This window comes from Mobula hypostoma, chromosome 24 (genome assembly GCF_963921235.1).
Source record: "Mobula hypostoma chromosome 24, sMobHyp1.1, whole genome shotgun sequence".
NCBI classification, from domain to species: domain Eukaryota; kingdom Metazoa; phylum Chordata; class Chondrichthyes; order Myliobatiformes; family Myliobatidae; genus Mobula; species Mobula hypostoma.
In genome coordinates this window covers 42,853,866-42,868,868 of record NC_086120.1, presented here as the reverse complement: position 1 = coordinate 42,868,868, position 15,003 = coordinate 42,853,866, and the positions used below count along the sequence as shown (strand labels likewise).

At 41.0% G+C, this 15,003-nt stretch overlaps 1 protein-coding gene across 1 annotated transcript in view; it reads left to right on the top strand.

The window, feature by feature from the left end:
* The window catches only part of LOC134337541 (alpha/beta hydrolase domain-containing protein 17B-like), an 85,595-nt gene extending 70,868 nt beyond the window's left edge, over positions 1-14,727 (top strand). The window contains exons 3-4 of the mRNA XM_063032654.1: positions 1,143-1,322; positions 10,231-14,727. Coding sequence (XP_062888724.1) covers positions 1,143-1,322; positions 10,231-10,459 — 409 coding nt within the window. The 3' untranslated portion in view covers positions 10,460-14,727. The remainder of the gene's footprint in view (positions 1-1,142; positions 1,323-10,230) is intronic.
* The last annotated feature ends 276 nt before the right edge of the window (positions 14,728-15,003 follow it).

The window sequence follows — 15,003 nt, the reverse complement described above, 5'->3', positions numbered from 1 at the left end:
ACGTCTGCATGCTTTCATGCATTGAATTGCTGCCACATGATTGGTTTGTTACATATTTGCAATAATGTGCAGGTTTACTGAATGAAGTGTATGTGAAATTAGCTATCATGTTTATCTTTTTAACCTAAAATGGATTTTTAAGTGAACAATAAATATTTAAGGAAGAAAAGGTTGGCAGCTGAACACAGCTTGGTATCCAATCCTGTCTGTTGCATCAGAAGCACAAAGTGCCATGCAGGTAGCAGAGTTTGTCATCGAAACAGCAGTTATAATTGATATCTAAACCTGGCTGGAAGCCTGAGAAGAATTTATTTGCCATATATGCTGGGGAAACACTAATTCATTTTTGCCATGCATTTGTCCCACTATGCTTTCAACTGTAGTCGCTAGGGAAATATCCAGCCTTATCACAAGTGTACTGTTGTGCAAGTCACACCAAAGCCAAGTCTTCAATTGAGATTGAGACTAATAAAAGACATGGAATGCTGCACTTTGCATCTTAGATTGCCATATCTGAACAAAGTATTCTGAAGGTAATCCGGGTAACTATGCATTTTTTTTAATTGGATATCACGGGCAAAGTCAGCAACTATTGCCCAGTCACCTATGCTTCACTGAACTCCATGTAGTGAAGCCTATTGGTATGACCAGGAGAGCTCTTGTATTTATTTATTTATTTGGAGATGAATCACAGAACAGGCCCTTCTGGCCCAGTGAGACGGGCCACCCAGCAACCCACTGTTTAACCCGAGCTTAATCACAGGACCATTTACGATGACCAATTAATCTACTAACCAGTACAGCTTTGGACTGTGCGAGGGAGCTGGAGCATCTGGAGGAAGCACATACAGTTCATGGGCAAACCTCTTACAAACTTGATGGAATTCAAACTCTGATGCCCCGAGCTGCAATAACGTCATGCTATCCGTTATGTTAGCATGGCGCCCAAATGGTGGTCACAACTGGACCCAATGATGGTGAAGCCATGTCAAGATTTGGTAATGAAGACATGAAATGTTGAAAAAGGTGGGCAGTACAAAGGAGTTGATCTGAGGTGACAAAAGCAGGACATTTTTCTGTGACTCTAATAGTGCTGGATAGCCGATGATTTTAACTCATGCTTGGTTTCGTTCTCATTACAGATATGGCATTAGTCCTGAGAACATTATACTGTATGGGCAGAGTATTGGTACAGTTCCGACGGTGGACCTGGCTTCCCGATATGAGTGCGCTGCCGTTATTCTGCATTCTCCTCTGACCTCAGGAATGCGAGTGGCGTTCCCAGATACAAAGAAAACGTACTGCTTTGATGCATTCCCTAAGTAAGTACACATTTCCATGGTTGAACTGGAGCTGCTTGTTGAGAAGATTTCTTGTTATATCCCACATACGCCTTGCCCCATTACAAAGACTTTTCAACAAAATGCAGTTTTTGGAAAGCAACACTTACTGAGAATAAATCATTAATAGCTGGACCAGATTAATAAAAAAAAGCTGATAGCTTAGTCCTCTGTATATTGTGTGACCTCCAACTATGAAAGCCTTTTTAAAGAGGGAATATCAATACCTACAGCCATTCAGCCAAGTGTTTTCACTGATATTCGTGAATTCAGCTGAAGCATGAAGCTAAAACATTGTCTCGACTTCCTAATTGTCTCTACCTTTTTCCTTGTATTCTATGAGTTGCGTACCCGTGCTTTCTTTAAAACCTAGGATTTTGATTTGGGCTGCATTATGCACACTCACTCCCCCTCCCCCCCCAAACCCCAGCCATTGTTAATTTTGCATAAAATGTTGGCAATTATCTTGTAAACTCTGTATTAAATTTCTGGTGTGGGACCTTTCCCCATAAACACAGCGAGTAAAGTGCATCAAGCTGTAGCTGCTTTTCACGTTTACTAGAAATAATATATTTCTCCCCATTATTTCCTGTCGATACTGTTAAATTCACAGCACCGTGGAAACGTGCCGTACAGGCAGTAGTTTAGGAATGAGCGAGAGATAACAATGGTGACATGACACTAAAGGATTTGGAATACCTCATATCAATAATCTTTTCAGATTTTCTCCTTTATACTGAATGACTTGGATGCATTTGAATATTATCTCCCCCTCCCCCCTCTGCTGTTCTTGTGTACAGTTTTTTATTCCTCGTTTTGTTACTTTTTGTTGTATGAATGCCCACAAGAAAATTAATCTTAAGAGTGAATAATGGTGGCATACATGTACTTTGATAATAAAATTATTTTGAACTTTGATCATACACATTGACCACATGATTGTGGAGTAAAAGCTACTCCTGCTAAAGATAAACATGTAGTTTAAATGGCATCCCCACGTCGGAAGCTGACCAGTTGTGTTTTACTCTAACAGCAAGCTGAGCCTTGCTGCCAGATTAAAACTGTATCTAGATTGTAACTATGGTATTGGAGTCAAACCAGATCCCTCCCTGCCCCTCTCTCTCTCTCTCTCTCTCTCTCTCTCTCTCTCACTCACTCACTCACTCACTCACTCACTCACTCACTCACTCACACACACACACACACACACACACACACACACACACACAGATAATTCCCTCCCCCTTCGGTGCTGCTTTTATGATGTGACTGCCCCTTTTTATATAAAGGAAAGGAAGCCACGTGAGTATTAGCTGTGAAAGCTTCTCAGCTTACAAGATCTTGTAGCACTTCCCACTCAGATGGAACACTGATAAATTGGAGAGTAACGAACCTCCAACACATAAAGGCTCTAATTCCAAGGCCATGCCAAGAATTCTGTGTGCAAATTTTTCAAATTTACAGTGAATTCTAAAATGTGTGGCATAAGTTGATCATTCTGGAAACCAGAACCTGCTAAAGAAATTTCATCATGGGGTGGAAGGTTGGGAAAAACAGAAACGATCTTCATCACTAGAAGTGGGGTTGTGCATTTTAGTATTGCACTCTGAATTGGCAGAGCGTTAGTCATGACGGAAAATTCATATGTACGAATCAACATCCAAACGTGCACTCAATGGCCACTATATTAGGTACACCTGCTCATTAATATAAATATCTCAATAGTCAATCATGTGGCATCAACTCAATGCATAAAAGCATGGTCAAGAGGTTTACTTGTTCGGGTCAAACATCAGAATGGGGGCAAAATGTAATCTAAGTGACTCAGTCCATGGAAATGTCCTTGGTGCCAAACGGGGTGGTTTGAGTATCTCAGAAACTGCTGATCTGGGATTTTTACACACAGCAGTTTCTAGAGTTTACAGAGAATGGTGTGAAAAACAGAAAAAAACATCCAGTGAGTGGCAATTCAGTGAGCAAAAATGTTTGTTAATGAGAGGTCAGAGAAGAATGACCAGACTGCTTCAAGCTAACGGTAACTCAAATAACCACCATTATAACAGTGGTATACAAAATGTTGATCCTTGAACTGGATGGGCTAAAGCAGCAGAAGACCACACTGGATTCCACTCCTGTACCTAATAAAGTGGCCACTGAGTGTATAAGGCCAGTCTTATATATTTAAAAAAGGGCATTAAAAATGATTGAACCCTGTATTTTGGGACATCAGATTCAGTATCATATGCAAGTTGTATTTATAATGTTGAATTCGTATTAATTCTTAACTTTGCATGCAGCTTTTATTTTCACTTTAAAGAAAATATTTAGGGGCAAGCAAGAAATTATGGAAAAGATGTAGCAAGGTGCTACTTGATGTGAGGAAGGGCAACCACAGTGAAGAACTCAAAGTCGACCGATTTTCATTAGAAGTACGTCAACTAAGGATATTTTGATAACTTAACTTGAGCCTTTAGCTCCCAAGTGAAGCATGGGCCATCGATGACCTCCCACCTCTATTGTCCTCTGAAGTTGATGGTGTGGTTGGAGTTCATCGATGTTTCTGTAATCCATTCTATCCACTATACAGGGAATTGGCCTATACAGTTCACTAGAGCCCTATTTTTCAGCCTTACTGTTTCCACTTCTCACAACAGGGATGTTGGGTTGGACTTCTGAGAGGCAAGGATATCTTGATGGAGGTTTTAAAATTAAGCAGTATTGGAACAAACTGAATTCAATTGACTTTATTTCTTACATCCTTCACATACATGAGGAGTAAAAATCTTTACGTTACATCTCCATCTAAATGTGCAATGTATAATTTATAATAAATAGAACAGTAAATGTAACAGATGGAGTTCAACCCAGGTAAGTGTGAGGTGGTTCATTTTGGTAGGTCAAATATGATGGCAGAATATAGTATTATAGACACACAAAGCTGCTGCGCAGGTTGACTGTGGTTAAGAAGGCATTGGTCTTCATCAACTGTGGGATTGAGTTTAAGAGCCGAGAGGTAATGTTACAGCTATATAGGACCCTGATCAGACCCCACTTGGAGTACTGTGCTCAGTTCTGGTCACCTCACAACAGGAAGGATGTGGAAACTATAGAAAGGGTGCAGAGGAGATTACAAAGATGTTGCCTAGATTGGGGGGGCATGCCTTATGAGAATAGGTTGAGTGAACTTGGCCTTTTCTTCTTGGAGCGGCGGAGGATGAGAGGTGACCTGATAGAGAGATGATGAGAGACATTGATGGTGTGGATAGTTAGAGGCTTCTTCCCAAGGTTGAAAGGGCTACATGAGAGGGCACAGTTTTAAGGTGCTTGGAAGTAGGTACAGAGGAGATGAGGGGTAAGTTTTTTACGCAGAGTGGTGAGTGTGTGGAATAGGCTGCCAGCGACAGTGATGGAGGTGGATACGATAGGGTCTTTTAAGAGACTCCTGGATAGGTACATGGAGCTTAGAAAAATAGAGGGCTATGGGTAACCCTAGGTAATTTCTAAAGTAGATACATGTTCGGCACAGCATTGTGGGCCGAAGGGCCTGTATTGTGCTGTAGTTTTTCTATGTTTCTATGTAATATAGAAATACACTCAAATCAGCGCGAGTTAATCAGCCTTGTGGAAGAAGCTGTCCCGGAGCCAGTTGGTCCTGGCTTTTATGCTGCGGTACAGTTTCCTGGATGGTAGCGGCTGCAATAGACCGTGGTTGGGGTGACTCAGGTCCCCAGTGATCCTTCAGGCTCTTTTTTCACGCCTGTCTTTGTAAATGTCTTGAGTAGTGGAAGTTCACACCCACAGATACACTGGGCTGTCCACACCACTCTCTGCAGACTCCTGCGATTAAGGGGGGTACAGTTTCCATACCAGGCAGTGATGCAGCCAGTCAGAATGCTTGCAATTGTACCCCTGTAGAAAGTTCTCAGGATTTGAGGGCCCATACCAAACTTCCTCAACTGTCTGAGGTGAAAGAGGCACTGTTGTGCCTTTTTCATCACACAGTTGGTGTGTACAGTCCACATGAGGTCCTCAGTGATGTGGATGCCGAGGAACTTAAGGCTGTTTACCCTCTCAACCCCAGATCCATTGACGTCAATAGGGGTTAGCCTGTCTCCATTCCTCCTGTAATCCACAACCAGCTCCTTTGTTTTTGCAGCGTTGAGGGAGAGGTTGTTTTCTTAACACCACTGTGTCAGAGAGATTACTTCTTCCCTGTAGGCCACCTCGTTATTGTTTGAGATTAGGCCAATCAATGTAGTGTTATCGGCAAATTTAATTAGCAGATTAGAGCTGTGGGTGGCAACACAGCCATGGGTATACAGGGGTAAAGGAGAGGACTTAGTACACAGCCCTGAGGAGCTCCTGTGTTGAGAGTCAGGGGGGTGGAGGTGAGGGAGCCCACTCTTACCACCTGCTGGCGATCTGACAGGAAGTCCAGGATCCAGCTGCACAAGGCAGAGTCAAGGCTGAGGTCTGTGAGCTTCCTGTCGAGCCTGGATATAACTATAGTGTTGAATGCTGAACTGCAGTCCAAGAACAGCATTCTAGTGATGGAGGGAAATGGAATGGGTAGGTTGAGCTATAAATGGTGATATGGGAGTTGAGCAGTTAGCATATCACTTAACAGAGCCAGTAATTGGGGTTCAATTTCTGCTGCCGTCTGTATAGAGTTTATATTTAGACCATGGCCTAATTATGCTCCTGGGTATGTTCTCCCTTGGGTTTCCTTCACATTCCAAAGACATACAGGTAATGGTTAGTAAGTTGTGTGCCATGTAATGTTGGTGCCAAAAGCATGGCAACTCATACAGGCAGCCCCCCAGCACATCCTTAGGTCCTGCTGGTTGTTAACATTTAAGATTAGTAAATAGTTTATCTGTTAATTGATTTGGGTAGGGATAAAGGAAAGCCTCAAATTCACCAGCAGTATAAACTGGAACATCAGTTTTTCATCAGATAGATATCAAGCATTTGCACAAAGAAAGGGTGTCAGATACCTGCAAATGCAGGAATCTGGTTGGAAGAACTCAGTCCACGGAGCAGTGTTTGGAAAGTTGAGGTGTTTAAAGAGTAAAATGAATTTAATAGGATTGATGCACATGTCTTGGTGGAAGTGGTCTCGAGGAGAAAAAAGTAAAATCTTAAAATTAGGTTGTTAATGTAAGAGCAGTAGTGGTTTCAGAATATAATGCAAACATTACAGGTTCTGTCTGTACCTAATAAAGTGGTCAATGAGTGTGTGTTCATAGGCTTCAGCTGCTGTTGTTCATCCACTTCAAGGTTTGATGTGTTGTGTGTTCACAGATGCTCTTCTGCACACTAGTGTTGTAACGTGTGGTTGTTTGAGTTACTGCTGCCTTCCTGTCAGCTTGAACCAATCTGAACATTTTCCTTTAGCCTCTCTCAATAACAAGTGTTTTTGGCCACAGAAATGCAGCTCACTGGATGTTTTTTTTTGGGGGGTTTTTTTTGGCACCATTCTCCGTAAAATCTAGAGACTTGTACATGAAAATCCCAGGAGATCAGCAGTTCTTGAGATACTCAAACCATCCCGTGGCACCAACAATCATTCCACAATCGAAGTCATTTCAGTCACGTTTCTTCCCCATTCTGATGTTTGGTCTAAACAACTGAACCTCTTGACCACGTCTGAATGCTTTTGTTACTGTCATGTGATTCACTGTTTAGACATTTGCATTTATGAGCAAGTGTACAGGTATACCTAATAAGGTGGACTCTGAGTGTATTTCAATTATAATTGTTCTTTTTGAGGGTTGCTTGTCTGGAGGAAATATCTACGCTCTGTCCGCCAGAGAAAGCAGGATCTCCCAGTGGCCACACATTTTAATTCCACATCCCATTCCCATTCTGACATGTCTATCCACGGCCTCCTCTACTGTAAAGATGAAGCCACACTCAGGTTGGAGGAACAACACCTTATATTCCGTCTGGGTAGCCTCCAACCTGATGGCATGAACATTGACTTCTCTAACTTCCGCTAGGCCCCACCTCCCCCTCGTACCCCAGCTGTTACTCATTTTTATGCACACATTCTTTCTCTCACTCTCCTTTTTCTCCCTCTGTCCCTCTAAATATACCTCTTGCCCATCCTCTGGGTCACCCCCCCCCCCCGTGTTTCTCCCTAGGCCTCCTGTCCCATGATCCTCTCGTATCCCCTTTTGCCTACCACCTGTCCAGCTCTTGGCTCTATCCCTCCCCCTCCTGTCTTCTCCTATCATTTTGCATCTCCCCCTCCCCCTCCAGCTTTCAAATCCCTTACTCACTCTTCCTTCAGTTAGTCCTGACGAAGGGTCTCGGCCTGAAACGTCGACTGCGCCTCTTCCTATAGATGCTGCTTGGCCTATAGATGCAGCAACTTTGATGTATGTTGCTTGAATTTCCAGCATCTGCAGAATTCCTGTTGTTTAGTCACAGATTGTGCTGAGTTTTGTACTTATGGGAGTTTAGGGAGTAGAACCACAGCTCCTTTGTGAATGTGGATATTCAGGCCACAGCTGTCATTAGTTCAAATGTTGGAGGAACAAAACAATCAAATGTCTCTGGCTCCCTTCCCATTTATTCCTGCCTTTTGATCACACAGTAAGACAATGAAACACATCCAACTGCAATTATAGTTCACTGGAACATTTTAGTAAACCAAAAAAAGGCACGTGTGATATGATGTTTTAAAAAAAAGTATTGTAGTCTAAATATACTGCAGGAAGTTCAGGTCTAACTAAATCAGTCTAAAATCCTGTCTGACCTGCTTTTTCCTACAAAAACAAACACTAACATATGACATCAGTGAGGATGTGAATTACTGTACACTCTATTCAAAACTTGCAAATAAATTACTTGTTTATTATAAAGCCTATTTCTCTTTCTGCACCATCAGATAATTGAAATTGATTTAAACTGAACACCTCATAAACTCGAGCTTTAAAACTGTAGGCTTTTGTCCTTGTTGACTTGTGAAGTCATTAGATTTCAATCCATCTTATCAAACGTCTATGCTTTTTCTATCTGTCCACATAAAAACAATTACTAATTCATTGTGTGGGATATTTCTAGGAATCAAGGCAAAATAATATATCTTGTTGGCTAGTAGAAATAAATGGACTGATGATAGTGTTGTCAAAATTTGGTGAAGGACATGAGAGATCCTGACAGAAATTATTGAAAGCCACAATAATAAATGGTCAACTTAAACAAAATTGTAATACTGCACGATGGCTAGTATAGATTCCAATAATTTAGAAATTGTAATGAACAGCCTGGATTACTTGGATAACATAGAACAGTATAGCACCATACAGGTCCTTTTGCCCACAATGTTGTACCAACCTTTTATTTATTTTGTTTTTTATTTGGAAATTCAGCGCAGAACAGGCCTTTCTGGCCTTTTGAGCTGTGCAGCAGAGCAACCCACCCTAATCAGAGGACAATTTGCAGTGACTAATTAACCTACTCCCATATAGGCCTCCATTTTTTTTTCATCCGTGGGCCTATGTATCTAAGAGTCTCTTAAATTTCCCTAATGTATCTGCCTCTACCACCACGGCTGGCAGTGCATTCCACTCACTTAAACATAGAACATGGAGTACTGCACAGAAACAGCCTGTCAGGCCACAGTGTTCTGCTGAGCCAAATAATTAGTAATCAAGTGGCTAGTTAAACTAATCCCCTCTGCCTACACAATGTCCAGGTCGCTTCATTTTCCTCACATTCACATGCATATCTAAATATCCCTTAATAGTCACAATCCCGAATGTATCAGCCTGGCAGCACGTTTCAGGCACCCACCACTCTTTGTGGGGGGGGGGGGGTTGGAGGGGAGAACCACTAGCCCCTGACATCTCCTTTGAACCTTGAAATTAGGCATTTCAACCCTGGGAAAATGATACTGTTTGTCTGCTTGATCTATGCTCCTCATAATCAATATTTCCTCTAATTTTATTTTTTTAGCAGCTATGCGGACCAACTATTGCTCTGAGCAGGAAATCTTTACATGGCCTGAAAGCTGCTTGACAGTTGAATAAAATAATGTTTTTTTTAATATCCAGCTGCGTGGTAACAAAGGCTATGTGCGACGGAATATTTCAATTACCGTGCAGCCATACAGCTTAAAGGGACGAGTGCTCATAATTTATAAATCTCTATCAGATCTCCGCCTCTGCATGTCCAACCTCTCATTGTAGCATGTGCCTTCTATTCCAGGTAGCATCCTGGTAAAAACGCTACCACTGTTTGAGAAATATTTAACTGACATAACCTTTTAGAATTACTGTGTATATTTTATAAGTAGAAGCTCTTCTTCGGTTTAATACAATTTGTATGTGTATAAAAATTACTCCATGTTCACCTCTTCTGCTATTTTGCACAGTCAAGTTGTGATGGAGTGGGGAGATTTTAAGATGTGTGTGGTCTGTGTTACTACTAATCTGCAGGTTTCTGAATGATGGAGTTGTGTGGAAGAAAGAGCATATGATGCTTCTTGTGGTCATCATTTGTCCCAGGATCAAGCATGGACATGGCATAAGTTCTCAGGAACTTAAATTTAAATTTAGATAAACTTAAGTTAAAATAATATTAAAAAGTTAAACTTAAATAGTGCGCCAAGATAGCACCAAGAAAACCCCAAAGAATGAATGACAGAAAAACATTAGAACCCCGAAGATGAACCCCCCCCCCACCATGCACAAACAGCAGCAAAGCATCAACCCTTCCCCCTCCCCCACTTGTTCCAGCAGGAAGCATCACTCCCACCACCACTACCCATCATGCAAGCAATAGCAAAACCTGTCTGTGTTGGTTCGTAACTGTTGAAACTGAATCAAGTACATAATCTCCTATTTTGACGCTGTGGTTTTGTTTCTCTCATGTTTTGCAGCATTGATAAAATCTCCAAAATCTCATCTCCTGTGTTGATTATCCATGGCACCGAAGATGAAGTGATCGACTTCTCTCACGGCCTTGCGTTGTATGAGCGCTGCATGAAGGCAGTGGAGCCATTGTGGGTAGAAGGGGCTGGTCACAATGACATTGAACTCTACAGCCAGTACCTGGAACGCCTCCGAAAGTTTATCTCGTATGAACTGGTGAATGTGCAACGGAATTGAACGCAACCCAGAACAAAGATTTTGGAAAGTCTATTTTTTCAGGAGAACTTTGGATAGTATCAGAAACACAAACACAACCATGATTTTTTTTTTAATTCACATTGGGTGCTAGTACAGGTAAAGCATAGAAAACAAATGTGATGCAACAATTAGTCTCGACAATTTTGCTAATTATTTACAACCATAGTAAATAGTTACTTTTCTATTTGTAAGCAATTGTAGGGATGAAGCAAGAGTAAAGATGAATTTGTCCCTTTTAAGATGAGGCCCTCTAATGCAATATGTTTGGTAATTTTGGCTAATGAATAGAGAATTGTAGTGTATTTCGAACAGTTCTGAGTCCTCAAATACAGTAAGTCATTCTTGGGTCACTATTTTAAGATGGCTATTACCTCATCAAAAAGAAAGAGGTTGTTTTCTCAAAACTTAGCCAAAACGACCATAGTATCTGCATTGCAAAATTCTGCTCTTAAGAGGTAACTCCATTTTACGATTTTCTCATCCATTAATATTGAGAATGTTTATCTGTCATATTGATATCAGCTGGTTGTGTATCATAGCCTCTCCCATTACTCCTACATAAACTGCCATCTCTTAGCTCCATTTAAACGTGCTAAGGAGTAGGGAGGATTTTGGAACTTGCTGCCAGGCTGCATCGAGTTGTTTTGGTAGTGCGGTTAGAAATAGTATAATTAAGTATGGAGAAAGGTGGCCCAAGACTGTGATTAAGGAAATCATGATTGTGGAGGAACAAGCCTGTATAGAATCTGCCAGATTGGTGGGGGTGGGGGGAAGAAACATCAATATTCACTAAAATTTATTTAATAACTACTAATAAACGTGGTTCGGTTTAAGGCTGTGAATGTTCAGTTAGTTTCACAGCTCAGTGTATCAAGTGTTCACACATTATTACTTCTGCCATTCCTGTAGACAAAGGTGAGGTTTATTCAGTGTCAAATGGGGTGCATTTTCAATATCTGGTGCAGTCGACCACATTGCCAACCATGCTGCTTTTCACAGCATGGATCTCATGCTTTGAGAAAGCTTGGGGACACCGAGATGTCCATCAACTGGTTGGCAGCAACTTGGTAGCTCCATTAAAGTTTGTGTCGATGCTTATGGCTTCCATTTCATATTGCAAGCTGTCAAAGCAATCAATATTAAATTGATTCTGAGACCCATCTTTATGAAATTTCCCTTGTGGTTCAGTGGATGAGTGTACTGCACAGTTTCAAACAGAGCCATATAGACCAGGAGGCAGGAGGTTCCGGGATCTGAGCGTATGCTGAGTTAGATGATCTCAGCTGTAGTGAGCTTAGACAAATTTGAAATCTCTCTCCTGGCATGGGGGGTGGTGGTGGGATTAGCTAGGGTTTCCACTCCTGATTGCTTTCCATTGACTTCTGCTAGATCTCATGCAAATCTGTGGGTGTTGGGTGAGGATAAAAACAGGCATGTCTCTGATTTCCAACCCACCTTCTTCCCCCTCCCCAGCCTTACATGGTCAGTGCTTGCACTCGTCACTTGGATGAGGTGAGGGGCAGCCGTTGCATGTGGAACTGTGTCCCAGCATGAGTCGGGCGCTTTCAGGAGAGGGAAGAACAAAACTGGAGAGGCGAAGAAACAACAGTCCATCTCATACTTGCTAACACTCAGCAAGATTGAATCCAGTAAATTATCTTGCAAGATTGCCTGGATAATAGATATAACTGTAATATAATGAACAGAATGATTATCTATAAGTGTACAGTAAATCAGTTTTAAATCTACACTACTGCTTGTTCACATTATATTGAATGGACAATTTTTTTTGTATCTTTTTCAATCTGTAAACACTAGAACCTGGAGCAACTAAACATGGCTGATATCCACTAATTTTATAAATATCAGCAAATAGTAGAACTGAAAATGAAATAAACAGGATCTTTACCTGGAATTGTGTGGAGCCCAGCACTGCTAGATTTAAAAATAGCCCTCTATAATCCATAGTTTTAGCCTATGCTGAGATTGTATTCATGCCATTTAACTCATTGGGTTACCAGTGTGAAAAACCGAACAGCTTTCGTTCTGGTTACTATCCAATGACTTTCAGGGGACGTCTTGAGTGCCTCACCCTGACTGTGGGCAGAAACAGACGTTGTGATGCCCGCAGAGTTGAACAGTTTGATCTCGCTCGCCATCTGGACTCTCATCATGGCCAGTTGGCTGAGATGCCAGAGTGGTGTTGGCGAAACAAAATTCGGTGCATGCTAAACAAAGAATCATTGGATGAGGGGGGAGATAGAAAAAGTATCAAATTTTAAACTGTGACAGACTAGAAACTGACGTCTGTGACATTACCAAATAAGTACTTGAGGCATCAATGGAATATTGCTGAGTTGGCTGTCTTAGTTCAGTATGTTTTAAGGAGGTTAACCCCTTTGTTAAAATGTGAAGACAGCAGCAATGGACAAATTAACCACTTCATACATTTTACATGCTATTTTGTAGGCTGAGTTGGAGGGGTGTGGGTAGGCTACTAGATTAATTTCTGGGAATTGGTGTTCTTTGCAACCTGCAGGTGTGTGTTTGCACCATCTTGATATTATGAGCATTATGGTTACTGTATAAGTTTTGATACAACCAGTATCAGAAGGTGGAAATGATTTAAGTCAAATATTGGTTCTAAGGGCAAATGTATTTTTAATTATAATTGACGCACATCTCTAAATCTTAAATATTAAAGCGAGTTGTTAAAAGGTGTGAGAATTCCGATGCCTTACTCCCAATTGACAGTTAGGGGCTGTGTGTCACAAAACTGGGTGATCACAAGGTGATGGTGTGCAGTTTCACTGTATGCCTTCCTGAGAGTGGTACAGTGAATGCCTCACCTCTGACATAATACCATTTCGTGTTCAGTACGTAACAGACATGCAATCATCCAAGGTGGTCATGTAGAAGCCAGACATAGTCTGAATGTAACTGTTTACCATCCGCACTTCTTAGTCACCATTCGTTTCCCTTGGAGGCTGCTGTTGGCGACCTTGCCACCGGATTGTTCTCTATTTTGAAGCAATTATTGCTTGCGATGACAACAAAGAAAATTCTTAATTGCAACTTACTAAATGCATTTAACAGCAAATTTTGACAAAGTAGTTATTCTATTATTTTAGAGTAGGATTTCCAAAAACATATGCTATTTACATTGGTACTGAAGAGCGTACAAAACATGGAACAAAATAGCTTGCTGTTTGCTGCTACTTTTTGTCAGTATAGACTACTGGAACTTTATTGAATGAATCTTGTTCTATATTGAAAGCCAATGATGTATTAGTAGAACTGGGAGGATCCTTGCATTTGAAACATAATGCCAGTCATTTTGGCAAGTGCAACATGAGAGCCATATTTTGCTAGCTACATTCACTATTATCAAGCAATGGGCTCACCAGTGAGATAAGTATGAGGATTCCCAAATTTACTGAAGTGTGATGTCACAATTTAGTAAAAATTCTTGAAACTATGATGGCATCCATCATTAAGGACTCCCATCTCCCAAAACATGCCCTACTAATTTCTCAATGCTATCATGGGGGAGGCGATAGAGGAGCTTAAAGACGCACAATCAATGTTTTGAGAACAGCTTCTTTCTCTGTACCTTCAGATTTCTGAACCTATGTACTGTTGAACCCCTCATAATTTTTGCTCTCTTTTTTCACTATTTAATTTTATATATACAATTATATATGATTCTAATTTATAGTTTATTGCAGTGTACTGCTATTGCAAAAGAAAAGGTTTCAGAACATACATCAATGACATTAAACTGATAATGATTTTCTGATTGGAAATGTACCAGTGCCTCTGCAAGTCAACCTGTCCATTGATTGTGGAAATATTTAGGCAGTAGATGTAAGCTGCTAGGAGAATGCATACGAACATTCTGTATATTGATTTAGGTGAATCAAAGGAAACTGATTGTCTGCTCCAAAGTGAAAGTGCTGACCTACACTGCAAGCCAGGCAGGTGCAGTACTATGCAAAAGTCTTGGGCACATGGATAGCTAGGGTGCCAAAGACTTCTGTGCAGTACTGTACATTAACATGTTTCAAGGATCAACTTTGTTCGCCATATATATTTACATGTACTAGCAATTTGCTGTGGTGTGTTGGTCAAACTGCAATTTTCAACAAAAACATTCAACAATTACAAAGTATTACTGTATATAAAAATAAAGTTGGAGGTTATGGAATAATATGTGCAAGAATACCAATGTATGAACAGCATTACAAAAGGTGGTTTATACTGTGTACAGTGTAGTGCAGTGACAGGGATAATAGAGGGTAATGGGGAGGGGGAATAATTAGAATGCCTGGGGGGAGAAACGTTAAAATGGTGTGAAGTTTTTGTTTTAATAGCCCTATAGTGCTTTCCAGAAGGGAGCTTTTGCAAAAGGCGACTTGCAAGGTGGGTAGTGTCTGCAAAGATTTTTCCTGACTGCTTGTTTGCCCTGGACACGTACGGGTCTTGCAGTGATGGTAGACTGCAGCCAGTGACCAGTTCTGCTG